Raw genomic sequence first — 27954 nt, forward strand, 5'->3', positions numbered from 1 at the left:
AGGCCTCCTTGCTCGCACACGCTTATTCAGTTCTGCCGACAAATGTTCTATAGGATAGAGGTCAGGGCTTTGTGATGGCCACTCCAGTACCGGGACTTTGTTGTCCTTAAGCCATTTTGCCATAACATAGAAAGTATTATTGGGGTCATTGTCCATTTTGAAGACCCATTTACAACCAAGCTTTAACTTCCTGACTGATGTCTTGAGATGTTGCTTCAATATATCCACAATTTCCCTTCCTCATGATGCTATTTAATTTTGTGAAGTGCACCAGTCCCATCTGCAGCAAAGCACCGCCAAAACGTGCTGCTGCAACCCCCGTGCTTCACGGTTGGGATGGTGTTCTTCGGCTTGCAAGAATCCCCCTTTCTCCTCCAAACATAATGATGGTCATTATGGCCAAACAGTTATTTTTGTTTCATCAGACCAGAGGACATTTCTACAAAAAGTACCATCTTTGTCCCCATGTGCAGTTGCAAACCGTAGTCTTGCTTTTTCATGGTGGTTTTGGAGCAGTGGCTTCTTCCTTGCTGAGCAGCCTTTCAGGTTATGTCGATTTTGGACTCGTTTACTGTGAGTATAGATACTTTTGTACCTGTTTCCTCCAGCATCTTCACAAGGTCCTTTGCTGTTGTTCTGGGATTGATTTGCACTTTTCGCAACAAAGTATGTTCAACTCAGGGAGACAGAACTTGTCTCCTGCCTGAGCGGTATGACGGCTGCATGGTCCCATGGTGTTTATACTTGTGTACTATTGTTTTGTACAGATGAATGTGGTACCTTCAGGCATTTGGAAATTGCTCTCAAGGATGAACCAGACTTCTGGAGGTCTCCAATTTTCCCAGTCAACTTAGTGTATGTAAACTTCTGACCCACTGGAATTGTGATACAGTGAATTAAGTGAAATTATCGGTCTGTAAACAATTGTTGGAAAAATTACTTGTGTCATGCACCAAGTAGATGTCCTAACCGACTTAAACTATAGTTTTGGCAACAAGAAATTTATGGAGTGGATGAAAAATGAGTTTTAAATTACTCCAACCTGTATGTAAACTTCCGACTTCAACTGTATATAAAATATCTCCCACTTGCTTGCACACAAGTTAACATGCAGACAATACAGTTCTGTATGTACACTAAAAAAAAAATAGACTAGTTAAGTTTACTGAAGCTATGGTACATGTTTCAAAAATGGACGACTAATTCTTGCCTGCATTTAAATTAAATGGACAAGACTAGGTACTTCTCTAATAAATCCATTGATTCTTCTCAACGAGCTGTTCTTGTTAATGGGGAGAATCTGAAAGTGCCTAACTTCAGATATCGCAGCATCATTTCAGACTCCAACTTGACATTTAAGAAACATGTTAAGGTGGTGGGGTAACACCGTCAAGTTCCGATTATCCAACTTAAGGTTTATAAAGACCTTTCCTTCCTCTGGAGGCCACCAAACTATATAGGCATGCTATGATCTCACATTTGCGATATTGCCCCACATGCTGGTCACAAGCTGGAGCTACTAATCTGAAACTATTTGAATCGCTCTACGAACTTACGATTTTTGATAACAAACCAAACAGTTACCACCATTGTCATATCATTTACAAACAATTGACTTAGTCTGGATAGCTTAAATGAGTATGTAGATGCAAGCCTGGTCTTTAAGATCCTGCATGGTCTTGCCCCTCCCCCCAATGCCAGCATATCATGCTCAAGGAAACCACCTCTAGGATAACAAGGGCAGTAACTAGATGGGATTGTGTTGTCTCTTTCCAACACAGTACACTATACTGGAATGCATTGCCCAAGGACTTGACGCTGCACCGATTATTGTAATTTTATATTGACAACACGGTTCAAATCTATCCGAACCTGTACACGAGTTGTTTTATTGAGTATTTGTATAGTAGCTGTGTAAAGGCCCTTAGCTGCCCAGGGATTACTGGTGCAAATGAGCTTTTGGCTAACCTCCGCACATTTACATCGATGTTGCATTATTGATGTTGATTAATGTGCATTGTGCCTTATAGATAAATAGTTGAAAAAAATAAACGTTTAATTTCAGTTAATCATTTTCGATTGAAAAGGTCACGGTAGCCTAGCCAGCCCAAGTTCAAATATAGCCTAAACCAAATTTGATTAAATTAATATTTTCCCTCTAACACTAATAATGTTACCACTTTGTTTTCCCAACAGAGTGCAAGAGGGGACAGTGCATTGGCTGTAGCCTACACAGCTGCAGACTGTGGTTATCAGTAGCCTAGTTGATAAGACTGAGAAATCCTCTCCTTTTCTTCCCATACAGTTTAGGTGTAGGCTGCTGCAACATTTCTGTGAAGAGTTCTTGGTTGCGTCTGTCAGGAGTGATGTGTTATGTTTACTAAATAAATACCGGAAGATAGTGGAGTGGAGCACGCTTTGCTAGATTACGTGCTTTGTGCCTGGCCTGCACAACCTATGATTTCCATGAATCTAATTGAACAAGACACAGAACAGAACACACAGAACCTGCAGCACTCCGATATCAAGGACAGATAGTGTGTGAGATGACAAATCAAGTCTCTCCAGTCATACAACTCAAGTCACGAGTCATAGACGGTCAAGTCAAAATCGAATAGTGCTTCAGTCCAAGTCACGTGACTCGAATTACCATGAATGTTTGATTACTTTAAATAATTCAGCAATGACTTAAATTGCAATCTCCCATTTTAAAATCACCAGTAAGACACTGTTAGCCATTAACAAGCAAAAAAAAAAGTCAACTTCAGAAGTACAGAACCCCATAAATCATCTGGTCACCCTCTAGTGGTGAAGGTAAGAACTGCCGGAACAGTCAAAGAATTATTGTGGCAAGTAAAAGTTCTCCTTTTTTGGGGGGGGGAGTCATACTAAGACAAAAGAAATGATAACAGTGAAGGAAATAAATTGATTAAAATGCTGGAAACAAACAACTAACCATGCAAATGAGCAAAAGCTGTGTACATTAAGCTGGACACCCGAGAGAGAGAGAGCGCCGCCTGAGCTGGACACCCGAGAGAGAGAGCGCCGCCTGAGCTGGACACCCCCAGAGAGAGAGAGCCGCCTGAGCTGGACACCCCAGCTGGACACCTGAGCTGGACACCCGAGAGAGAGAGAGCGCCGCCTGAGCTGGACACCCCCACCCAGGGAGAGAGAGAGAGCGCCGCCTGAGCTGGACACCCCCACCCAGAGAGAGAGAGAGCCGCCTGAGCTGGACACCCCCACCCAGAGAGAGAGAGAGCCGCCTGAGCTGGACACCCCCAGAGAGAGAGAGAGCGCGCCTGAGCTGGACACCCCACCCAGAGAGAGAGAGAGCCGCCTGAGCTGGACACCCCCACCCAGGGAGAGAGAGAGAGCGCCGCCTGAGCTGGACACCCCCACCCAGGGAGAGAGAGAGAGAGGAGACCCCCACCCAGGGAGAGAGACACCCCCACCCAGAGAGAGAGAGAGAGGACAGAGAGAGAGAGAGAGAGAGAGAGAGAGCTGGACACCCCCAGAGGGAGAGAGAGAGAGAGAGAGAGAGAGAGAGAGAGAGAGAGAGAGAGAGAGAGAGAGAGAGAGAGAGAGAGAGCTGACACCCCCACCCAGGGAGAGAGAGAGAGAGGGAGAGAGAGAGCCGCCTGAGCTGGACACCCCACCCAGGGAGAGAGAGAGAGCTGGACACCCCACCCAGAGAGAGAGAGAGACCTGAGCTGGACACCCCACCCAGGGAGAGAGAGAGAGAGAGCCACCTGAGCTGGACACCCCACCCAGGGAGAGAGAGAGAGAGCCACCTGAGCTGGACACCCCACCCAGGGAGAGAGAGCCGCCTGAGCTGGAACCCTGGACTAATGGTTCAGACAGAGAAGAGCACAGCAGGGCTTTGTAAAGGTATCCCACAACTAACAGCTCTGAGAGACAGGCCACACAGACACAGAACATACGCGTGAGACCGAGAGAGAGAGGGCGGGCTAAAGCAGCCACCACATTCCGACATGTCACATTCTTGTTCACATCTGGCTGCAATACACATACTCCCTGTTAGACTATCCTGCACACACTCATTTACAGCACCAACCTGGGGAAGAAGGAATCAATTGGAAGCTGGGGATGATTAGGTGGCCATGATGGTATGAGGGCCAGATTGGGAATTTAGCCAGGACACCGGGGTTAACACTAGAGGTCGACCGATTCTGATTTTAACGCAGATACCGATTATTGGATGACCAAAAAAAGCAGATTATTTATGAGACTAAATGGCTTTTATTATATTATATTAAAATAAGTGTTCTTTGTTCATTCAGTATTGTTGTCATTGTCATTATTATTATTTTTTATATATATATGTAATAATGACAATTGCAACAATACTGAATGAACAAAGAACACTTATTTTAACTTAATATAATACATAAAAGCCATTTAGTCTCATAAATAATGAAACATGTTAAATTTGGTTTAAATAATGCAAAAACACCATTGGAGAAGAAAGTAAAAGTGCAATATGTGCCATGTAAAAAAGCTAACGTTTAAGTTCCCTGCTCAGAACATGAGAACATATGAAAGCTGGTGGTATAATATGAGACTTCAAATTTGAGGTTGTCGTTATTATAGGACTCTCTCTCTATACCATTTGTATTTCATAGACCTTTGACAATTGGATGTTCTTATAGGCAATATAGTATTGCCAGCCTTATCTCGGGAGTTGATATGCTTGAAGTCATAAACAGCGCTGTGCTTCAAGCATTGCGAAGAGCTGCTGGCAAATGGAGGAAAGTGCGGTTTGAATGAATGCTATGAGCCTGCTGCTGCCTACAACCACTCAGTCAGACTGCTCTATCAAATCAGCCTTAATTATAATATAATAAACAGAGAAATACGAGCCTTAGGTCATTAATATGGTCAAATCCAGAAACTATCCTTTCGAAAACTAAACGTTTATTCTTTCGGTGAAATACAGAACCTCTACGTATTTTATCAAACGGGCAGCAACCCTAAGTCTAAATATTGCTGTTACAATGAACAAACTTGAATGTTAAGTCATAATTATGTAAAATTCTGGCAAATGAATTACGGTCTTTGTTAGGAAGAAATGGTCTTCACACAGTTTGCAACGAGCCAGGCGGCCCAAACTGCTGCATATACCCCAAATCTGCTTACACTGAACGCAAGAGAAGTGACAGTTTCAGGGACCGCATTGATTATATCTAGTTAAACTAGTAATATCATCAACCATGTGTAGTTAATTAGTGATTATGTTAAGATTTTATAAAAAACAAGGTAAGTTTAATACTACCTAGCAACTTACCATGGCTCCTTGCTGCCTGCAATCACATAACAGGTGGTCAGCCTGCCACGCAGTCTCCTCGTGGATTGCAATATAGTCAGCCATAGTCGGCATCCAAAAATGGCAATTACCGATTATGAAAACTTGAAAATCGGCCATTCCGATTAAATCGGTCGACCTCCAGTTAACACCCCAACCTTACGATAAGTGCATTGGAATCTTTAGTGGATGGAGAGTCAGGACACCCGTTTTAACATCCAATCTGAGAGACGGAACCCTGCGCAGGGCAATGTCCCATTCACTGCCCTGGGATCTACTTAGACCAGAGAGCAGAGTGCCCCCTACTGGACCACCAACACCACTTAGAGCAGCATCTGGTCTCCCATCCAGGGACCAACCCTACTTAGCTTCAGAGGCAAGCCACCAGTGGGATGCAAGGTGGTATGCTGCTGGCTTTTATGTACAATATATACACTTAAAGATTAATTTATATCCCAACACTCCATCTCACTCTGGAGCCTAAAATAAAATCAGGTCAATTCTATGCTTTTCAGACCACTGCCAAAATGGACCTCTCCCTCTCTTTCCAGCTGTGCAGCATAACTAATTCATTTGAGGGTTGGGTACTGTGGGTGCATGAAAGTGTGTGTCTGGAGAATATCCGACCAGGCATCCTCTAGCCTGCACATACAGACCCTCCTCAACCAGCAGAGGCAATAGCCAGAGTGGTGACGGGGTTCGATGGAGGACAGGAGGTCTCAGGGGCCAAACTGTCCCGCTGCCCTCTGTCAGTGACACAGCATTGTCACGTTTCCATGCACTGCCTCACAGTAGGGCAATCACAGTCAACATGACCCAGATATTTTTACACACACACACACACACACACACACACACACACACACACACACACACACACACACATATCACAGAGAGAACAGGAAGTGTGTCAAGTGAAAGAAGGCTGGCTCTGGGTGTGTGGTCCGTCAGAGCATGCATGCCTCTCTCCCCCCAGACAGTAGGGCGAGAGGGGATTGGCCAGAGGTTGCAATGTCTGATACTTTGAGAGACAGGTGGACCGGCCAACAGAGATGGGGTGTCTTTGCTGCAGGCTGCCAATGCACAGGCAGGTTTGAGTGTCAGTCAAGGCCAACACTGCACACACGCTGCTGCTCTGGGGACTGGGACAGGACGCCGTGCTGCTAAGGGGGCTGGGAAGGACGCCGTGCTGCTAAGGGGGCTGGGAAAGGATGCCGTGCTGCTAAGGGGGCTGGGAAAGGACACCATGCTGCTCTTGGGACAGGATGCCATGCTGCCTAGCAGTGGAACAGATGGACTGATACAGTAGGAAGGTAGGGGTGTGAGTGTTGTGCGTTCAAGATTTTGTTTGAGCTTGTATACGTGCGTTTCAATCTTACGGTCAAAGTGGCTGTGCCTCTGTTTGAAGGTGCTCTGTAGGTTGGTGCTGAGCTGGGAGACGGGGGCCTTCAGGTCCGAGTGGCTCTGCTGACTCAGCTTCTCCTCCATCTCCAGCGTACAGCATGAGTATTCCTGGGGACACACCTTCAGATGGGTTCCTACAGAGAGGCAGGGCGAGAGAAAACCAAGAACAACCATCATAAAGACAATTCACAAAGCACAGTTACACACCGTGAAAAACTGCTTGTTTCCTGTTCGTTACGTGAATCAGGTGCCATGTTCTCACAGAAGAAAATGAACCATGTTAAATAGCAAAAAAAAAATCGAATTGATACAAAATACATTGTGATGTGCGCCACACCATTGACTACTTGCCCTTAATTAGGCAGTCCAATAATATCTCATAACATGCGGTATCCCAGTCCTCCCTGCTTCATGCAGCAGGTACAGAAGCAGACTCTGTAGAAACATCTACCCAAGAGAAAGAAAAGGTTTATGCTCCTCACAGTGACCTCTCACAGCACCCGTCAGTCGAGACGTTATACCGCAAGCTTCTGCAGCTGTGTCATGTGGGAACAATACACACCAGCGTGCACACTGACAGGAGGGGGAGGGAGAGACTGCTAAAGACAGGCTTGGTCCGGGGAGGGAAGTTCGAGCGCGGATGTTAAACAAGTTTAACAACCTGACATCTCTAAGTGCTGACACCCCATCCGGTCAGTCTCTCTTCTAACCCACACCCTCTGCTGTACAGAACTGACAAGTTTGGCAAAGAGTGGTCAAAGTGGACTCAACAGCGATTAATGGCAGAGGGTCGGAGAGGCGTAGAGGCAGAGGGTCGGAGAGGCGTAGAGGCAGAGGGTCGGAGAGGCGTAGAGGCAGAGGGTCGGAGCGGCGTAGAGGCAGAGGGTCGGAGAGGGCGTAGAGGCAGAGGGAGGTCGGAGGAGTAGAGGCGGAGAGGCGTAGAGGCAGAGGGTCGGAGAGGCGTAGAGGCAGAGGGTCGGAGAGGAGTAGAGGCAGAGGGTCGGAGAGGAGTAGAGGCAGAGGGTCGGAGAGGAGTAGAGGCAGAGGGTCGGAGAGGAGTAGAGGCAGAGGGTCGGAGAGGCGTAGAGGCAGAGGGTCGGAGAGGCGTAGAGGCTGAATGCAAATTTGCAGCTGCAATAATGTTATGTTTTTCTTTCTTTTTAAAAAGGTGGTTGTTGGAATTTGGGAAGAACACAGTGATCCTTTCACTCCGCCCAGACTCCCAACGGCCTGTTTGGTTTTCCCCACCAGCCACCCGCTTGCTCATCAACTGCAGACCACCAGGGCCAGAGAACAGGCCACTCTGCTGGCGCTACTAGCACCACCAAACACACTACACCAAACAGTGTTACTAGCACCTCTACATTCACCGGCTGCAATGGCACCCTATTCCCTACATAGTGCAGTACTTTAACCAGGGCCTGTGGTCTAAAGTGTATTATGCCTAAGGACAAGTGTGCCATTTAGGATAGACATGAAATCAACAGGTCACTAGATTCTAACAATAATGAACGTGGAAATCAACAGGTCACTAGATTCTAACAGTAACTGACAATTAAAAAGACTATTGCCGCAACAAAATATGAAGTGTAATCAGGCCTAGTATATAAAACAAGAGTTGAATATATACCCACTCCCTGGCCATCACGTTGTGGATGTTCAGTGTGTATTGGTGTGATGCATATGAGGACTAAACTACCTTTGTACCACCACTAGAACAGTGTGTGTCTAAGCAGCGCTACACGTCAGAATTGCGTATGCCAAGAGACGAGTGTGGACTTGTGGACCTACTGACGTGAAGGAGTACACACACACACAGTGCACACTGTGCAAGGCTCCCACAAACACCAACCATTTTTCCACAACAACTTATATGATTCAGAAGGTGGAGAGAGAATGTTGTCACAACCCCTTGGTTGGTTGAAGTATAACTTCTATAAGAAGGCCTCGACCTTGCTAGCTAAAACACCACACCCAGAGAAACAGAGAAGCATCACCACCTTTCAACCTTAACCCCCCCCACTCTTGGGATCAAGCCCAAATCAGACTCAACTTGACCCCCCCCACCCCCCCCACATACAGCAAGAGAGGAAGAGAGAGTTGGCAACCACTACCTAAACACATTCACACATCACATCACACATAGCTCTTTGTACCAGATGATTGGAGAGAGCAAAGTAAGCAGTGAGTGCATGTGCACAGACACACAAAGCATGCACACACGTACACACACGTCCTCTAAGTGAAACAGAGATTCTGCCTGTATTCCACCAAGGCCTCCCTCCCTCCCTGCCCGCCTGCAGTACAGGACCACAATCTAAAGGCCTTTATCCACGTGGAAAATGTCTGTAACCAAAGAACACAAATAAAACTGAGATGGCCAATCTTTCACAGGAATATCTGTACAAATGTCACATTGTTAGCTCACGGGCTAAAGTCTCTGAAAATGTTCTCGTACTAGTTAAGGCATACCTTGGGAAAACATAAGGGGGCCAACTTCTCCAACCCCGCACAGAAACAGGTTGTAACATTGGGACAAGAGGAGACGGTTCAAATTTAAAAAGTGAAAGCTTGGCCGCATTGCAAATGGCACCATGTTCCCTTAAAGTGCACTACTTTTGAGCAGAGCCCTTTGGGTCCTGATCATAAGTAGTGCACTATAGGGAGCCATTTTATAGGAAACCCTTGACTGGACGACCTAAAGTTTAGTTTCTAAAGGTATGATCTTGCATGAAACATTTTAGTCACCACAAGTCTCTGTATACTAAATAAAAATTACATGTATTTCTCATCAGCAGGCAGTAGTCAATATTGAGCAAAAGTCTTCCAAAACAGTTGAGTCATGGGGTCAGAGTCAATGGTTAACTAAATAAACTAGAATGCTCAACCTTCCTTTACTTGGAGATTAATTCATTCTCCATTTCGGAAGGAACTGGTGCAATAAAATCTCCTGTTTCTAGTTTCAGGTGGAACTCCGATAACATGGAAATATTCAAATGTATATTGAATAGAGGTTTTGTAACGAGTGAGAAATGCCTGGTATGTGTGGAGATCTTTGTTTGAGTAGATCTTTGCGTTATCTGGCAAGTGAACTCACTCAGTGCAAAGAAAAGTGGATTTCATATTTTTCAGGAATATTCTCTGGTTTTTGAAATTTCACCTGCAACTGGAATGAGGCGATTAGAAGACACGGTTTCCTTCCAAATCCAGAATGAGGAAAGTAAAAACAGCCAATTAAAGGTTGGTTTCCTATATTGTCTGTGGACCGTCAGCTCAACCTCAAGGACAAGCTTTAGATGGACGGTTGAGTCATACAACATCTCCCAATTCACTGGGAATCCCAACAAATAGCGAGCGGGTACATTGTTCAGGTTGTCAATCAGAAGGAAAAAGGAGGGTTATTTATGGCAGTCAAAACATGGGAGCCGTTAATAAACAACACGATACTGTGTCATGGCATTCATCAACAGTCCACTGCTTTCTGCTTCTCCTTTGTGGTTTCCACCACCAACCTCTTTAAACGGCTCATACAATAAGTCCCTTCCCTTTGACGTTCCCCTGCCTGCCCCCCTTTCCACTGGAGGAGGACGTTCCCCTGCCTGCCCCCCTTTCCACTGGATTAGGACGTTCCCCTGCCTGCCCCCCTTTCCACTGGAGGAGGACGTTCCCCTGCCTGCCCCCCTTTCCACTGGAGGAGGACGTTCCCCTGCCTGCCCCCCTTTCCACTGGAGGAGGACGTTCCCCTGCCTGCCCCCTTTCCACTGGAGGAGGACGTTCCCCTGCCTGCCCCCCTTTCCACTGGAGGAGGACGTTCCCCTGCCTGCCCCCCTTTCCACTGGAGGAGGACGTTCCCCTGCCTGCCCCCCTTTACACTGGAGGAGGACGTTCCCCTGCCTGCCCCCCTTTACACTGGAGGAGGAGGACGACGTTCCCCTGCCTGCACCCCTTTACACTGGAGGAGGAGGACAACGATCCCCTGCCTGCTCCCCTTTACACTGGAGGAGGACGACATTCCCCTGCCTGCCCCCCAGAACACTGGCTTCTCCGGTGAGGAGGAGGGGTGGTGGTGGTGGTGTGGGGGAGGTGAAAATACCATGTGGACAAAACCCAGATTAGACGCCACATCACCCCCTCTCCTCTGCCTGGCCTGCATCATGTGGCCCAGGACCAGACAGAGTTCAGAGCAGGGAAACCTCCACCTCTACCACCACCCTGCAGGCTTAACCAGAGGGGTCAAAGGTTAACAGCCACTCCTGAGAGAGAGGTCCTGTCCTCTGACCCCTCTGTCCGCCAGCCAGCACATCCACAACTAACACACACAAATTGCCTTAAGACACGCATTATAACAACCATAGATTCACATAAACACATTAACAACTGATACACACCAACAACCATAGATACACATAGCACATGCCATACACACGACCCATCCACATACAAACATTAAACCACATGTCACACGGAGTCAGAAGTCAAATTCCCCAGAGGATTATTTCCATCCGCACCCTGCTGAACTCCAGTGACCACAGAGAAAGACTGCAGTGTTCATTTTAGCAGCTATTTTAGATATAGTTCTAGTTGACTCACGCCTGGGAGCTGTGTGGGAGGGACAGCTGGGCAGATCCACTCAATCACACTGCGCAACTGAAAGACGTGAGTTGTGTCAATGAGAGGATTGCCCTATGCAAAGCCATGCTTATGATTGAACAAAATACGGCAACTAAAACTACATTCGCCAAATCATTTTTTTTTCAAGTCCCAACTTTTACCAAAAGAAAATGTGTGATATTTTGTGGGGAGAAACAGAAGGGCATAAAAACTAATATCAGTTGAGGGAGAAAACAAGGTAGCAAACTCGATAGCAATTAGGTTATTTTAAGAGTTGTCCTCTTATATAGTTCCCGTCATGTTGTCAGGTACTCTTCCCCTGCCCCCATCTCATCCATCCCTCTAGCACCCGTCTGCATGTCTCTGACTGGTCTTCCCTCTGTCAGTCAGTTTGGACATAGTGTTTACCTCTAATCCATAACTACAAAGAACACGCGGTCTGACCACCCCGCCTTCCTCTGGAACACGCCGTCTGACCACCCCGCCTTCCTCTGGAACACGCCGTCTGACCACCCCGCCTTCCCCTGGAACACGCCGTCTGACCACCCCGCACGCCGTCCTCTGGAACACGCCGTCTGACCACCCCGCCTTCCTCTGGAACACGCCGTCTGACCACCCCGCCTTCCTCTGGAACACGCCGTCTGACCACCCCGCCTTCCTCTGGAACACGCCGTCTGACCACCCCGCCTTCCTCTGGAACACGCCTGACCACCCCGTCCTCTGGACGCCGTCTGACCACCCCGCCTTCCTCTGGAACACGCCGTCTGACCACCCCGCCTTCCTCTGGAACACGCCGTCTGACCACCCCGCCTTCCTCTGGAACACGCCGTCTGACCACCCCGCCTTCCTCTGGAACACGCCGTCTGACCACCCCGCCTTCCTCTGGAACACGCCGTCTGACCACCCCGCCTTCCTCTGGAACACGCCGTCTTACCACCCCGCCTTCCTCTGGAACACGCCGTCTGACCACCCCGCCTTCCTCTGGAACACGCCGTCTGACCACCCCGCCTTCCTCTGGAACACGCCGTCTGACCACCCCGCCTTCCTCTGGAACACGCCTTTGAAGTGCCCTATGTATTCTTCAAATTTAATATATAATAATAATATAATAATATATCCCATTTAGCAGACGCTTTTGTCCAAAGCGACTTACAAGTCGGCTGGGGCCACTACTTTTGGATATGGGTGGTCCTAGCGGGAACCCCGCCTCCTCTGAACCCACGACGCTTGGCGTTGCCACCCCGCCTTCCTCTGGAACACGCCGCCATTCCGCCATGCACGCCGGCTGACCACCCCGCCTTCCTCTGGAACACGCCGTCTACCACTGAGCCACACTCTACCGACTGAGCCACTTTTGGGGATTTTCAGGGACCCCTTTATGAGATACATGTGAAGCCAATGTATGAACAGGAGCCAATAACTGCCCTATTGCTGCAGTAGATCAGGCTTGAACTACAATGGAGAGGGCCAGTCAGGTTTCTAGGATCAGGAACCAATGTTCCACTCATACGGACATAGCTGGACTACCATTAATACACCCATTTTCATGGGAGGGTAAGAGAGAGCACGCACACACACACACACACACACACACACGTCGTCATCACTGTAATATGTTCAACAAGGTTTCTCTGTAAGATGAAACCATTAGAGCTTCAACTTCTCATATGGAGATAACCAAGGAGAAGCTAATACCCTCCTCCACTTAAGTGCTTTTTAAAATACTGGAATGACAAGTTTAAACAATTTTGCCAAACCAATAATGCATTTCAGGTGTAATTGTCAAAAGAACAGCTTCGGGGAGCCCGGCTTTAACCAGGAGTTTCTGAACAAAGTGGTGTGCAGCACATCATTACTGTGCCGTTTTCACTTTCTCTTTATGAGTTAAGGCAACAGTCGGTCTAAATAGCGAAGCACTATAATCTATTTCAACTGTGTTTCAAATAGACTACAATTGTCAGACACCTAATGATAAGAGGCAGACATTTCAGATCATTGTTCAATGGTTATCCGAGGGGGTCTTTGGATGTCAAATTTCATCCTAGGTGACCATTCACTATTGCCCTCTCCTGTGTGACCCTGGCAGTATTAAATGCCCAACATGCAGCTGGCGCCAGCAAGCAAATGATTGGCCGGACAGAAACCCCCCCTCTCACCAGAAGGAGGTGAGCTAACGAGCAGGATATCCCACGTCGGACAGACATGCTGACCCTCACAGGCGGTCGGCGGCGGGAAGACGCTTTCAACACGCAGACACCCCAGCCAACTCAGAACTCCACTCTTCCGCTGGAGGCTACATTCCAAATGGTATCCTGTTCCCTTTATAGTGCACTCCTTTTGACCAGGGACCGTAGAGATAGCTGGACACACTATAAAGGGAATAAGTTACCATTTTGGATGCAGGCCAACTCTGGTCATCCCTGATAGGAACTCTGTACTCTACATGTCCCTCTGCTGTGGCCAGTCATCATGATCCAAGTCAGAGACTAATACATTCAAATGAGCATCATATGTTGGTATCTAAATAAACATTGATGGTGAAACAAGTTGTATGTCTTGGTAGCGGGCTATAAAAATATACACCCACTACACTGATTCATGTGGGTTCCAGAGGCAGTTTCATTGATTGAATTCAATCTTTCATGGAGACATTTTTTTGAGTCATGTTTCATAGCAGTGCTCCTAAAAATAAACCTCACTGCTCTAATTAAAACAACCTTTCCAGACATGTCGCTACAAACTAACTCATACAATAGCAATGATTAACGGCGATGGGGTCATCTCCGACCAGACATTGGTCACAGCTCCTCACCAGGCCTAGTATGCATCACCGTATGGTAATGGCTGCCTGCCTTTGTGCTAAAAGTGGCAGAAAAACAGCTCAACTCCAACACCACAGAATTACATGAAGTAACTTCATTTAATATCGGTGCCATACAACCATGCCAAACGAGACGTGTGGCTCAAATAAACCAACTTGTCAACACTGGTGGGAGTAGAGTGGTAAAGTGAGAAATGTTAGCTTTGCGTGTAGCTGAGGAACGCTCAACCCTGATATAAGAGAACCAAGTTGAGTACTGATAACAGGTCACACAATTTTCTAGCAACAACATTGAGTCACCATCAGTCGATGGTTGTGGCCCTTCCACGGGGTGCTGAAATTCATATGTTTAGTAAAAACTTATAATACAACCAAATGTTTCCTCATTTGTGTTGATCAACAGGAAATGTAGTGGCCTTGACGTACTAAGTAAGCAGAGATTCAATTGGCACAAGAGCATTTGGGCTGAAGTTGAGCAACACAAATGAGGGGAAAGTCTGTGGTTGTATTCTATAAACATTTTGATTAAAGTACCAATTTCAGCTCATGGCGGAAGGAGCGCAGCTGTACAGGACAAACAGTATATGTTCAGAATGTACATTTTTACAAGTATTGACTGATGGGGACTCAATGTCGCTAGTAAACATGCAACCAGTTATCAAAACGCAACTCCTCCTTGATATAAGAGGACAGAGTTGACTGTTCCTCAGCTACCTTGTCTGTAACATGTGCTTTGACTGGCCTGCTTAAATCCATTTAGAAGAATACACAACATTCCCTTAGGGGATCAGGAGTTTTGGTTAAGGAGAATTGAATTTGGAGGGAGATATTTTACAGTTAAGCAGCCAGCCACAAGACCTTGGAAAGCACCGGTGCAAAATGATGTTTCCTTAAATAAATCAGGGATTAAAATCTCTTCCAAAACACAGCTGTCAAAATACGGAAGATTGTCTTTTCGGATGGCATTACATTGATAAGAGAGAGACGCATGTACAGAGGCCAGAGTGGAACCTAATTACAAACATGACTAGTATATTTCCTGTTTAACAGCACCACAACATGGCACTGACACAGCAACAGGCTTGTAACGGGTTAAAAAGCAGCCTGCTGATAGCCATGGCATTTCCATAGCCTATGGAAATGCCATGGCTATCAGCAGGCTAATATATTACATTGTTGAAGTACTGCCCGAGTTCAAGAAAAACAACCGCCAAACGTAAAATAATCCAAACAAACACACACAAAAAAGTAGACACACAGAGACCCATAAATCCTAACCCCCTGCCCCCGGAGAGAGTCCATCTCTGATTGCTAAACCAGTCATGGCCTCTCCATTTGTGAACATTCCAAAATGATATCATCCATGAACATTTACTCAGAAGGCCCTGGGGAGATTCCACAACATGGCCCTGGCCTCCCGCTCTGTGTCCGTTTCCCTCTCCCCTTCAGCTCAGCCCTCCCCAGCTCCACCTTAGTCTCCAAACACAAAAGCTCCCTGTCTATACTACATCCCAGGTCAGCTCCCTGTCTATACTACATCCCAGGTCAGCTCCCTGTCTATACTACATCCCAGGTCAGCTCCCTGTCTATACTACATCCCAGGTCAGCTCCCTGTCTATACTACATCCCAGGTCAGCTCCCTGTCTATACTACATCCCAGGTCAGCTCCCTGTCTATACTACATCCCAGGTCAGCTCTTTGTCAATGATTTAGCTAGCTTCGGCATTTCCTCACAGACACCTCCCTGTTAATAGAAAGTCGACTAGATACCAACACTTACCACAGGTCAGCTCCCTATACTACATCCCAGGTCAGCATCAAACTATTATAAAGATCAGCCAACACTTACCACAGGTCTAGTACACACAGTCACATCAAACTATTATAAAGATACCAACACTTACCATCCCAGGTCAGCTCTTTGTCAATGATACACGCAGTCACATCAAACTATTATAAAGATACCAACACTTACCACAGGGAGTACACGCAGTCACATCAAACTATTATAAAGATACCAACACTTACCACAGGGAGTACACGCAGTCACATCAAACTATTATAAAGATACCAACATTTACCACAGGGAGTACACGCAGTCACATCAAACTATTATAAAGATACCAACACTTACCACAGGGAGTACACGCAGTCACATCAAACTATTATAAAGATACCAACACTTACCACAGGGAGTACACGCAGTCACATCAAACTATTATAAAGATACCAACACTTACCACAGGGAGTACACGCAGTCACATCAAACTATTATAAAGATACCAACACTTACCACAGGGAGTACACGCAGTCACATCAAACTATTATAAAGATACCAACACTTACCACAGGGAGTACACGCAGTCACATCAAACTATTATAAAGATACCAACACTTACCACAGGGAGTACACGCAGTCACATCAAACTATTATAAGTAACTAGTCTCTTTGTCCCATGTTTATAATTGTATCACTATCTAGTAATGGGTAACTACTATATAGGGCCCATCGTTGTATCGGTGACCTGTAAAGCAGCAGAGGAAACATAGTAATGCACTAATTTGGAACTATGAAACACATTTACCTCAAGACTGAGGGGTTAGTTTAGAGCCAGCAGAGCAGAACTTCAGGAGAGCTGGACTAACTCCTAAATGGCACCCTTTCCCCTATATAGTACACTACTGTGGGCCACTGGTCAAAAGTAGTGCACTATATAGGGGAAAGGGTGCCATTTGGAAAACAACCCTGGACTGTCTGGACGGTGTTGGTTCAACTGAGCAGAGCAAGGTTGAGGTGGTAGCAATTAAACTTCCCCAAATACTAACCCTCACTACGGCCTCTATGTAGAAAACGGTGAGAGGCCAAAGGAGTGAAAGAAGGGAGAGAGCGATGGAAAGAGAAAAAAAGGGAGTGGACTAACCAAAATGAGGTATTAGCAGGGAGTTAAGGAGAGATGTGAAGGAGTGTGTCATTACATGGATGGGGATAAACATACATTTGAAAAAAGAATGGAGGTAACGAGAGTAAGGAGAACCGAATCGTGTTTTAATCAGACAAAACGTTGATCTTACTTAGACAATTAGATATTGGCCAATGTTAACAATGGTATGAAATGATAGTAGTTATAGTAGTCTTTAGTAGTAGTGTTACTAGCTAGGGCTGGATGATATGGCCTAAATATCTCCATTTTTTCAACCTCATGGGGCGAAATGTATGTGGGTGCGATTGATATACCTCTCGATTATAATAATTTTTATTATAATTATACACTGCATTTCAAACAGTCCACAATAATCAAATGAATTCAGGGCATGTGAAATTATACCTAGACTAAATATAGGTCTTCCACAACCATAAGACCTACTATAGATATATATATATAAATATATATATTTTTTTAAAGTGTCACTTTCTGGGGCGACCCGACCGAATTCTCATAGAAATGTGTGTTTTAGTTATGATTCTCAATGAACACAAATCTAAGAAGCGGTAGATATGTTCTGTGCACCATTTCTTTGCGTCCTGTAAAGATTGGATTGTGTGTTTTACACCAGCTTCAAACAGCTGAGAATATATTAGAGGTTTAGACTCCACACTATACTTTGTTAGTGAAGCTGAAATTAGGCAAACTATTAACATTTTTAGCAATAAGGAAATGGCAGAGCGATTTCTGCATAGTGCATCTTTAATAATTTTATCAAAATAGTTTAACCTGCTTTTTTTGCAATAACCACTGATCTGGCTTTCAAGTCTATGAAAATGCCCCTATTTGTTACAAATTTAACCAGAACCATACATAATGCACATTCACTAATAATGACTTACATGTTGTAGCAGGCAAATGTAGAACATTAACACAAGTCTCAAATCACTCAAGCGCTAGTAAGAAGCAAGCTAATCTTTATATTTCAAGTTTAGACAACTTGGATCTATTTGCTCGCTAACAAGTCAAAACAGTGAATTATTATGAACACACCCTTCTGTCTGTCTCCAAATGTTTGAACAGCATGCTAGCCTGTCCACTTTGTTATGTTGAAATCAAGTGGCTTCCCGTATTCCTCAAAATGAGAATGAGTTGCCAATTACATATACAATTGTGTTTTATGCTTATTGCACATTTATAAAACAGACTAGACAGCTAGTATAACAGTCTGGCTAAAATGCTGCTAGTGTGACAGAGGATTCATTTTCCATAATCAATGTTAATTTCTACTCCCGTTTTAGTAGCGTCTGCTCCGAGCACAAGCTGAGGAGTTGAGACATAAAAAGGGCATCAATAGAAAGGTTAACGCCTCTATTACAGTCAAATAATGTCTCCGCGTGTTTCAGTGTCCATATGACCGATTCTGCCTCAAACGCAAATAGCGAGTTGAAACTGCTCGTCTCAGAGGAAGAGGTGATCTCCCATCTTTGTTGGCGTGAGGGGCAGGAGGAGGGGCTTGGTGTGTGTGTAAACCACAGAGGAAGAGGTGATCTCCCATCTTTGTTGGCGTGAGGGGCAGGAGGAGGGGCTTGGTGTGTGTGTAAACCACAGAGGAAGAGGTGATCTCCCATCTTTGTTGGCGTGAGGGGCAGGAGGAGGGGCTTGGTGTGTGTGTAAACCACAGAGGAAGAGGTGATCTCCCATCTTTGTTGGCGTGAGGGGCAGGAGGAGGGGCTTGGTGTGTGTGTAAACCACAGAGGAAGAGGTGATCTCCCATCTTTGTTGGCGTGAGGGGCAGGAGGAGGGGCTTGGTGTGTGTGTAAACCACAGAGGAAGAGGTGATCTCCCATCTTTGTTGGCGTGAGGGGCAGGAGGAGGGGCTTGGTGTGTGTGTAAACCACAGAGGAAGAGGTGATCTCCCATCTTTGTTGGCGTGAGGGGCTTGGTGTGTGTGTAAACCACAGAGGAAGAGGTGATCTCCCATCTTTGTTGGCGTGAGGGGCAGGAGGAGGGGCTTGGTGTGTGTGTAAACCACAGAGGAAGAGGTGATCTCCCATCTTTGTTGGCGTGAGGGGCAGGAGGAGGGGCTTGGTGTGTGTGTAAACCACAGAGGAAGAGGTGATCTCCCATCTTTGTTGGCGTGAGGGGCAGGAGGAGGGGCTTGGTGTGTGTGTAAACCACAGAGGAAGAGGTGATCTCCCATCTTTGTTGGCGTGAGGGGCAGGAGGAGGGGCTTGGTGTGTGTGTAAACCACAGAGGAAGAGGTGATCTCCCATCTTTGTTGGCGTGAGGGGCAGGAGGAGGGGCTTGGTGTGTGTGTAAACCACAGAGGAAGAGGCAGAGCGAAAGGTTTTATTCTCCCCAAAATCTGTCAAAAAATAAGCCCACTGTGTTTCTGTGGCCTTATTTTGGACAGAAGCTTGTCACCTGCCTTCGGGACAACGACTCCCATTGTTAGGGTGGAGACATGCGCATCTCGCCATTATATACAGATCTCTGGTGTAAATGGGAAGGTGAAGACGGCACAGAAGGAGCGAAGGAGATGAGACCAAAAAGACATGAGAACAAGCCTAACATAACTGAACATCTAAAAAAGAGAAACTTAGATTCCTACGATACAGGCATTTGGAATATTGAGTAAACACATACATTTGAATTACTCAATATATCACCCAGCCCTACCACCAGCAAGAGAGCCAAAGACACTGACCTCAAAGGGTGAGCAAAGCCATGAAAAAGCAATCAGTTTAAACTGTAGGGTCAGAACCCCCAGCACCTATTAAAGCAACAAACATCTTGTATCCTTGGGAGGGTGGGAGGACACACACGTCATGCTAAACTAAAAGTTAATCCAAGTCAGTCCCGTCAGTCTTTCTTCCAGATATCTGTTGAGTTCTCTGATCTAGTGCCGCTCTACCGGGGATTCCACATTTATAGCCTGGGCTTGTGCTAAAGAGAGTGTGTGTGTGTACACGTTATCTCCCCACATTCGCAGACAGGCAGAGGTTCTTCAGACAAAACGCAGAGGGCAAGTTACAGCACAGCTTGATCCCAAGGGAGCAGGAGGAAAAACTGGGCACAAAATACCTTCCCAACTAGTCCCTCCCTCTTTCCACTGACTCAGACTTTAAAAGAGAAAACCCCTCTTTACATAAAGCCAAGTGCTTTTACCATGGGAGCCTTGCACAAAAACAATGTTGTACTGCTGTCAGAAACACAGACTACTGTCCATGAGATTACAAGTTTAAAAAGTTCGCTCAGAAAACCAGAGAAATCTGAACTTTACAAGCCATATTATATTATCTATAGTACACAAAGACAGTGGCCAGTTATACTTGACTGTTTCTATAGTACACAAAGACAGTGGCCAGTTTATTAGACACACCCATGTAGTACCGGGACGGACCCCTCTTTGACTACAGAACCGCCCGAATTGGTGGGGGAATGAAGGGACCTAACGTATGCCGGGGAAACATTCCCCACACCATTACACCATCAGCCTGTACTGTTGACACCAGGGAGGAAGGCACCATGCCAAATCCTGGCTGCCATCAGCATGACGCAACAGGAAACGGGCTATGTCGGACCAGGCATCGTTTATCCCACTACTCAATTGCCAATAGCCAATCCGTGACAAGGACCGACGAGTTGTGTTCCGAGATGCCGTTCTACGCCGTTATTCGTCTGTCTGTGGCCTGCCTGTTAGCTTGCACAATTCTTGCCATTCTCCTTCCACCCCTCTCATCAATGAGCTGCTTTTGCCCACAGGACTGCCGCTGACTGGATGTTTGTCACACCATTATAGGTAAACCCTAGACACTGTCGTGAGTGAAAAGCCCAGGAGGATGGCCGTTTGAGACACGAACGAGGGCCTGGCCCTGATGATCATACCATAGTCGCTTAGGTCACTCGTTTTGCCCATTCTAACGTTCAAGCTAACAGTAACTGAATGCCTGTACCTGTTCTATATAGCAAGTCATGGCCATGTCTGTAGGAGCGAACCATTCTCGTGAACAGGGTGTTGTACCTAATAAACTGTGAGAGTTAAGCGGTATACTGTGGTATTTGTAAATAGTCAAAGGTTGGTTTTTCAATACTGTCAACACTAATATTAGTTTGCTGCATGGGCACAACCGAGTAGCATTCTGCTGGGATGTCTGTCCTGCAGTGTCAGTGTCTGACAAAATAGTTTGTCAGTTTGTCAGACACTGTATTGAAATGCGCTCGTTAGCATTTAATCAACATTCACCATGGGGTTTTACATGTACTTGTTAGCATTGATAACCTTCAAATTACAGAGGCGCAGTAGGGGTTGAAAATAGCGACCCTCGTGTTCAGTGCCAGTAAATCTGGATATTCCCAGGTGGCACAAGGTCGGTATGATGGTATGACAGTCTGGATACCGCTCAAACCAATACGGAGTGTACATGGAAAGTCATTTTCAACCCCCCACAAACATCACTGTCTGTCAGGTGAAGAAGCATTTGAAAGGTTTAAAAATGTGAACACAAACATTTCAGTCTTGTCAGTAAAGGATGAAACGGGCCCAGGGATAAACAGCCCCTCAATGTTTATAACAGACGTCCAAAAGCAGCTGAACTGAGATCCACCAGATGTTGGGACAGGAACAGGACAGCCTGCTACGGCCGCCCGGCAAAGCCCCCCAGGCTGAATGAGGTCAGGTGCAAGATCAGGTTTCTGGGCCCTCAAAAGCTACAAAAGGGCAACAATGATTCTGATATACCTGTTGGGCTTTTGGGAAACTGACACCAGACAGGGTGGTGGGATGGAAACCAGTCATAGCCAACTGTCAAAGAGCGGAATAAATAATAAACCTAAAGCTTTTGTCATGACCAACCAATTCTGTCCCATTCCAAATTATATAGAGTGGACGTGTCAATAAATCACTGCAACTATGAGATCAGTCGAGCCTTTCCAACAATGTAACATGGTTCCTGTCCCAAATGGAAGCCTCCAGTTTCCTCACAAAGCCTCGTTTTTCTTTCAGGGAAAACTGCCACCCTCACCGACCGAATGATTTGTAGCTTTTCAAGCCTTTATTTAAAAAGCAAGGGAGTCTTTGAAGAGCCTTTGGTTCTAATTGAAGTGCCTCGGCCAGCAGGACTTCTGCCGATGGTTTGTTCATGTTTTTTGATGAGGTTTTGATGACCTCGTCAGTCAAATTTACAGAGCCTTGTGAAAAAGCCAAGACAGAGACCCTCCTACAGCTTGGCTGGAAATGAGAAAACATATTTAAAGCAGAGGGACCGTGTTTGTTTTTTCCAGATCTCAGATCTTTTTTTATACATGTTCAAAAGCCTGGAGCGGAGTAAGGGATTGGGTCATTAGGTGACTTATTAGGATAACTATGCTTTGGAAAACTGAGCTAAGTGTTAGTGGGAGCTTCATTGGTGGGAGTCTTGATGCAGGCCTTGGGAGTAATTAGCAGGGATTAGAGCTCATCTGGCCTGGACCCAGCACTGGGGTTCAAGCCCAAACACGCAGGCGAGTCCCTAGCTTCAGGCCTTCACGCACGCTGCTCCCCAACCACACAGGTCTCTGGCAAATACAAAACCTTGTTGTTATCGTCCTCATGATCTTCATAACAATCCAGAAATCTTGACTGATCGTTCCTGCATGGTACTTCATTAGAGCTTCATGTCTTGGTCTCTCCCTGGCGCTCACATTAGGGCCAAAATATAATATCGCTGCCTGATACTGTTTTATTTCTACATATGATTGATGGGTAGCGTTTCATTTGGCTTTTTCCATTCTAATTGTTTCTACTGATCAACCAAATGTCAAACCAATGATAACTGTCAGGTAGCTAAGTAACCTATTTTAGAACATTTGATTGGAATCAATACCCCTGTATACCAACCAGCCCAAAGTAAGCTCCAAAAAGAACTGTGACACGTTTAGTTGTTTTGGCTCTGTACTCCAGCACTTTGAATATGAAATTATACTATGGACTATGAGGCTTAAGTGCAGACTGTCAGCATAAGTAGACCGTATCATCCTCATATTGGGTGAACCGTTTAGAAATTACAGCACTTTTTGTACATAGTCCCCACATTTTAGGACACCAAAAGTATTGAGACAAATTCACTGTGTATTAAAGTAATAAAAAGTATTTGGTCCCATATTCATAGCACGCAAGGACTACATCAAGCAAGTGACTACAAACTTGAATGCATTTTTCGTTTGCTTTAATTAGGTTTCAGATTTTTCACCAAAGAAATGAATGGTAAATAGTGTCATTTTGAATTCCCTTTTATTGGGAATACGAATAAAATGTTTTAAAACACATCCACATGATTACAGATAGTCCTGAATGACTTGTGAATAATAATGAATGAAGAAGTTAGACGCACAAATATCTCACCCCCCCCCCCAAAAAAGAAAGTCGGTCAGGTCAGTCCCCATCCTCAGAGTTTGGGATCAGCGCCAGAAGTCCTTCCCCACTCCTCACAGCTGGCTGAGTGACACCACCACTGAGTGATCTCAACACAAAAGACACCACGGCTCAGATATCAAGGGAACAACAAAATACAACACAAAAGGAATTTCAGCAGTGAAAGAAGAGGCACTATGGAAAAAGACTAATATAGCAACGGCTGTAAAAACCATTGGCAGAGGAGCAGCAGAGGAGCAGCAGAGGAGCAGCAGAGGAGCTGACTGTGACAATACCAAACGACAACTCATATTGAGGCATGACAGCAAAGCCTGGGGGAGAAGTGTGTGAAAACGACAGCAGCGGTCTGTTTTGGCATGAAAATCATCTGGAAGCCTTCCACACAAAGAACCCCTGAGGAGTAGATAGTGGAGAGAGGGGAGGAAGGAGGGTATAGAGGGAGAGAGAGAAGGAGAGAGAGACCAAGTACAGCAGGGTATGGAGAAGACGAAAGTAGAGGAGCAAGAAAACACTAATAAACCATTATGGAGACAAGGAAAAGACTGAGGGAGATTCACTAAGGCAGCAGGACGGAGAAAGAAACAAAACCCCTCTGGATTTGTTAGAGCAGCTCCTATGAGCTGAGTGGGAGGGGAAAGAGTCAGGGAAACATGAAGTGATATGTCAGCCTTAGCGAAGGGGGAAGAGAGACTGCCGACTTAACAGCGTGCAAACAGGACGTGTTAACAAGGAGTTTGAGGGGGCGCTCCACGTCAAGCCAAAGTGTGGAAAGCCACAAACCCAGATTTCTCCCAGCTCTTCTCAGGAGGAGGTGTGGGCCCATAACCATAGAAATACAATTCTGATTATATGGCCGTATACAAACTCTCAGTAGTACTCGAGAACAAACTACAGAGCAACAAGACAAACTGGCAGACACACATGAGCCTTCGATTAAGGTCATGGTCTGTGTGCCACAGTAAGTCACTCTGGAACCCTCTTTGTGGTAGTTCCCAGCTCCAGGGACCCTGGGTGAGGGTCTTGGTGGTCCTGGGTGAGGGTTTTGGTGGTCCTGGGTGGAATGTTGCAGGGAGGGATGCAAACTGGCCTAAAAACGGGTGCCCCATTGTTCCAACACACTGCATCCACCCCCCACGGATCTGATCTGTCGGTCACTGGGGCAGCGGGGAGGGTGAGGGGGCAGCGGGGAGGGGGCAGCGGGGATGGTGAGGGGGAAGGGGCAGCGGGGAGGGTGAGGGGGCAGTGGGGAGGGGAAGGGGCCGGCCGTCCAGCATGAGGGAGGTTGAGAGATGGCAGCGTGACCACTACATCCTTAGAACACAGTGCCATTCCACTGCTGCAACTGATTTAGCACAACAAATGCTGCCAACTTGAATGGCATGTGTGTTCCCATTAATGGGGCGGCAGGGTAGCCTAGTGGTTAGAGCGTTGGACTAGTAACTGAAAGGTTGCAAGTTCGAATCCCCGAGCTGACAAGGTACAAAGCTGTTGTTCTGCCCCTGCAGTTAACCCACTGTTCCTCGGCAGTCATTGAAAATAAGAATTTGTTCTTAACTGACTTGCCTAGTAAAATAAAAAGGTACAATTAAAAAAAATTTAATCCCAACATATTATATTAAAGAATCAACATGTTGGAAAAACAACATAAGTTCAACACCAGCCAATGTGGCCAAACAGGTCAGACCTGAAATCCTTTAGCTACCGGACAAGACAGGTAAACCTACCTACAGGTACTATGCTTTTTTGGTTCAGGTCAATCAGGTGAAATGCTAAGACAGCCCATGGCTGAAATCCAAATGTAACCCCATTTCCTACAGAGTGCACTATGGAACCTGATTAAAATGTAGTGCACAAGGTGCACTGTGTCCACAACAATGAAGCAGTTCACTTGTTTTTGTGTTTCTGTTAAGCTTAATACTGGGGTTCGGTAAGTCTCAAGTAGAGGTCGACCGATTAAGTTTTCATAACAATCGGAAATCGGTATTTTTGGGTGCAGATTTGCCAATTTTTTTAAATAGCTTTATTTCACTAGGCAAGTCAGTTAAGAACACATTCTTATTTTCAATGACGGCCAAGGAACGGTGGGTTAACTGCCTTGTTCAGGGGCAGAACGACAGATTTTCACCTTGTCAGCTCGGGGATCCAATCTTGCAACCTTACAGTTAACTAGTCCAACACAATAACGACCTGCCTCTCACTCGTTGCACTCCACAAGGAGACTTAAGTGAATGCAGTAAGCCAAGGTAAGTTGCTAGCTAGCATTAAGCTTATTTTATAAAAAAAAACAAGCAATCATAATCACTAGTTAACTACACATGGTTGATGATATTACTAGATATTATCTAGCGAGTCCTGCGTTGCATATAATCTGACTGAGCATACAAGCATCTGACTGAGTGGTGGTAGGCAGAAGCAGGCGCATAAACATTCATTCAAACAGCACTTTCGTGTGTTTTGCCAGCAGCTCGTCGCTGTGCGTCAAGCATTGCACCGTTTATGACTTCAAGCCTATCAACTCCCGAGATGAGGCTGGTGTAACCGAAGTGAAATGGCTAGCTAGTTAGCGCGCGCTAATAGCGTTTCAAACGTCACTCGCTCTGAGCCTTCTAGGAGTTGTTCCCCTTGTTCTGCATGGGTAACACTGCTTTGATGGTGGCTGTTGTCGTTGTGTTGCTAGTTCGCGCCCAGGGAGGAGCGAGAAGAGGGACGGAAGCTATACTGTTACACTGGCAATACTAAAGTTCCTATAAGAACATCCAATAGTCAAAAGGTTAATGAAATATAAATGGTCGACGGAAATAGTCCTATAATAACTACAACCTAAAACTTCTTAGCTGGGAATATTGAAGATTCATGTTAAAAGGAACCACCAGCTTTCATATGTTCTCATGTTCTGAGCAAGGAACTGAAACGTTAGCTTTCTTACATAGCACATATTGCACTTTTACTTTCTTCTCCAACACTTTGTTTTTGCATTATTTAAACCAAATTGAACATGTTTCATTATTTACTTGAGGGTAAATGAATTGTATTGATGTATTATATTAAGTTAAAATAAGTGTTCATTCAGTATTGTTGTAATTGTCATTATTATTTTTTTTTAAATGTAAAAATTGGCTGGTTAATCGGCATTGGCTTTTTTGGTCCACCAATAATTGGTAGCGGTATTGAAAAATCGGTAAACATCTAGTCTCAAGGTTTCACAGAAATCCCTGGCCTTGAGTAGGGAACATGACAACAGTTCGTTTGTTTATTAGTTAATTATTGAAGATGTTAACAGTCAGGGAGCAGAAGAGCACATATATACAAGCTGCCCAGACTAATGTCCCAGTTCCCCTAGACTGCTCTTATCTGCTGAATGTTATGGCAATAACAAAAGCTGCTATTTACCAAACCATAAAGACGCAGAGCACAAACCCAGCCAGCAAAGATATTCAGGAAGTAGACCTCACACTCCTCCACTGCTAAGCGTCTTCAGCTCACTCACAGGCCAATGTGCTGAGGTCATAGCGGCATTGAGTTTCAGTCAATTCTCCGGACTGATTAAGAGCGGGATGTTACTTCAGCAGAAAGTAGGGAGGGAAAACAGCCCAAACCTTTTCCTCTTGGACTTTGATCCTTTCCATTATCCCGTACCTGAGGCATGACATCACTGCCAGTGTAAACTGAAACAGATCTTTAGCTTGAGGAGTAGAGAGAGAGAAGTACAGCGTGGTGCCTGGCCCTGGATGGAATGAAGAGCTGTTGACATGGTAGATACCCATCTGGTCGGTGTTAACCGCTCTGTTTTTTGCCTCTTTTGAAGAGCTTGTCCCCCCTGCCACCGTGCAGCAAAGCACTTGACACATTATCCCCCCAACATCTATGCCAGTGATCGAGCGCCAATGGCAGCGATTTTATCACCCCCAACCCACACCTCATCCCTCTGTAGCAGACAGGCAGGGTACTCCTATAGAAGTACTAGGGCCTGAATGTGGTGGAAGCTTGTAACCTTGGCAAAGTTCTGTGAATTCAGCCATGAGTTGTCCCTGATTGTTTAGAGTAGACGTTTTACCCTCAATGCATTTCTTGGTAGAATAGAAAGTCATGCGCTCATAATGTACGTTCTACTTTATAATAACAAATACCACAAACTTCAAAATGTGCCAATAGGTCACAGTTACCACGAAGGTTGGAAAAGATAGACCATGGTATAAATAAACTATTTAACAATGGACTCTGCCGTTACTCCCTATCTGTCAATGCTTGAGCATCGATGGGTTTTCCGTTAGTTTTTTTTACATTAACCTAAAATATTAGTCAGGAGTCCAACTAAGCTCATGGATTTAATTTGCATGGTAAAACAGTTGTGTCAAGGACTACATATACAATAAACAGTGTATTCCACCAATCACTGATTTATGGCCATTTAGAGACAACGGCTATATAAACACTATTTCAGTGAGGCAGAGCCTTC

General features: G+C 45.6%; 1 protein-coding gene across 1 annotated transcript in view; it reads right to left on the reverse strand.

The window, feature by feature from the left end:
* The window catches only part of gpc4 (glypican 4), a 62602-nt gene that overhangs the window by 19223 nt on the left and 15425 nt on the right, over positions 1-27954 (reverse strand). The window contains exon 2 of the mRNA XM_064973351.1: positions 6703-6861. Coding sequence (XP_064829423.1) covers positions 6703-6861 — 159 coding nt within the window. The remainder of the gene's footprint in view (positions 1-6702; positions 6862-27954) is intronic.

Source organism: Oncorhynchus masou, chromosome 9, assembly GCF_036934945.1.
Source record: "Oncorhynchus masou masou isolate Uvic2021 chromosome 9, UVic_Omas_1.1, whole genome shotgun sequence".
In the NCBI taxonomy this organism is placed as follows: Eukaryota; Metazoa; Chordata; class Actinopteri; order Salmoniformes; family Salmonidae; genus Oncorhynchus; species Oncorhynchus masou.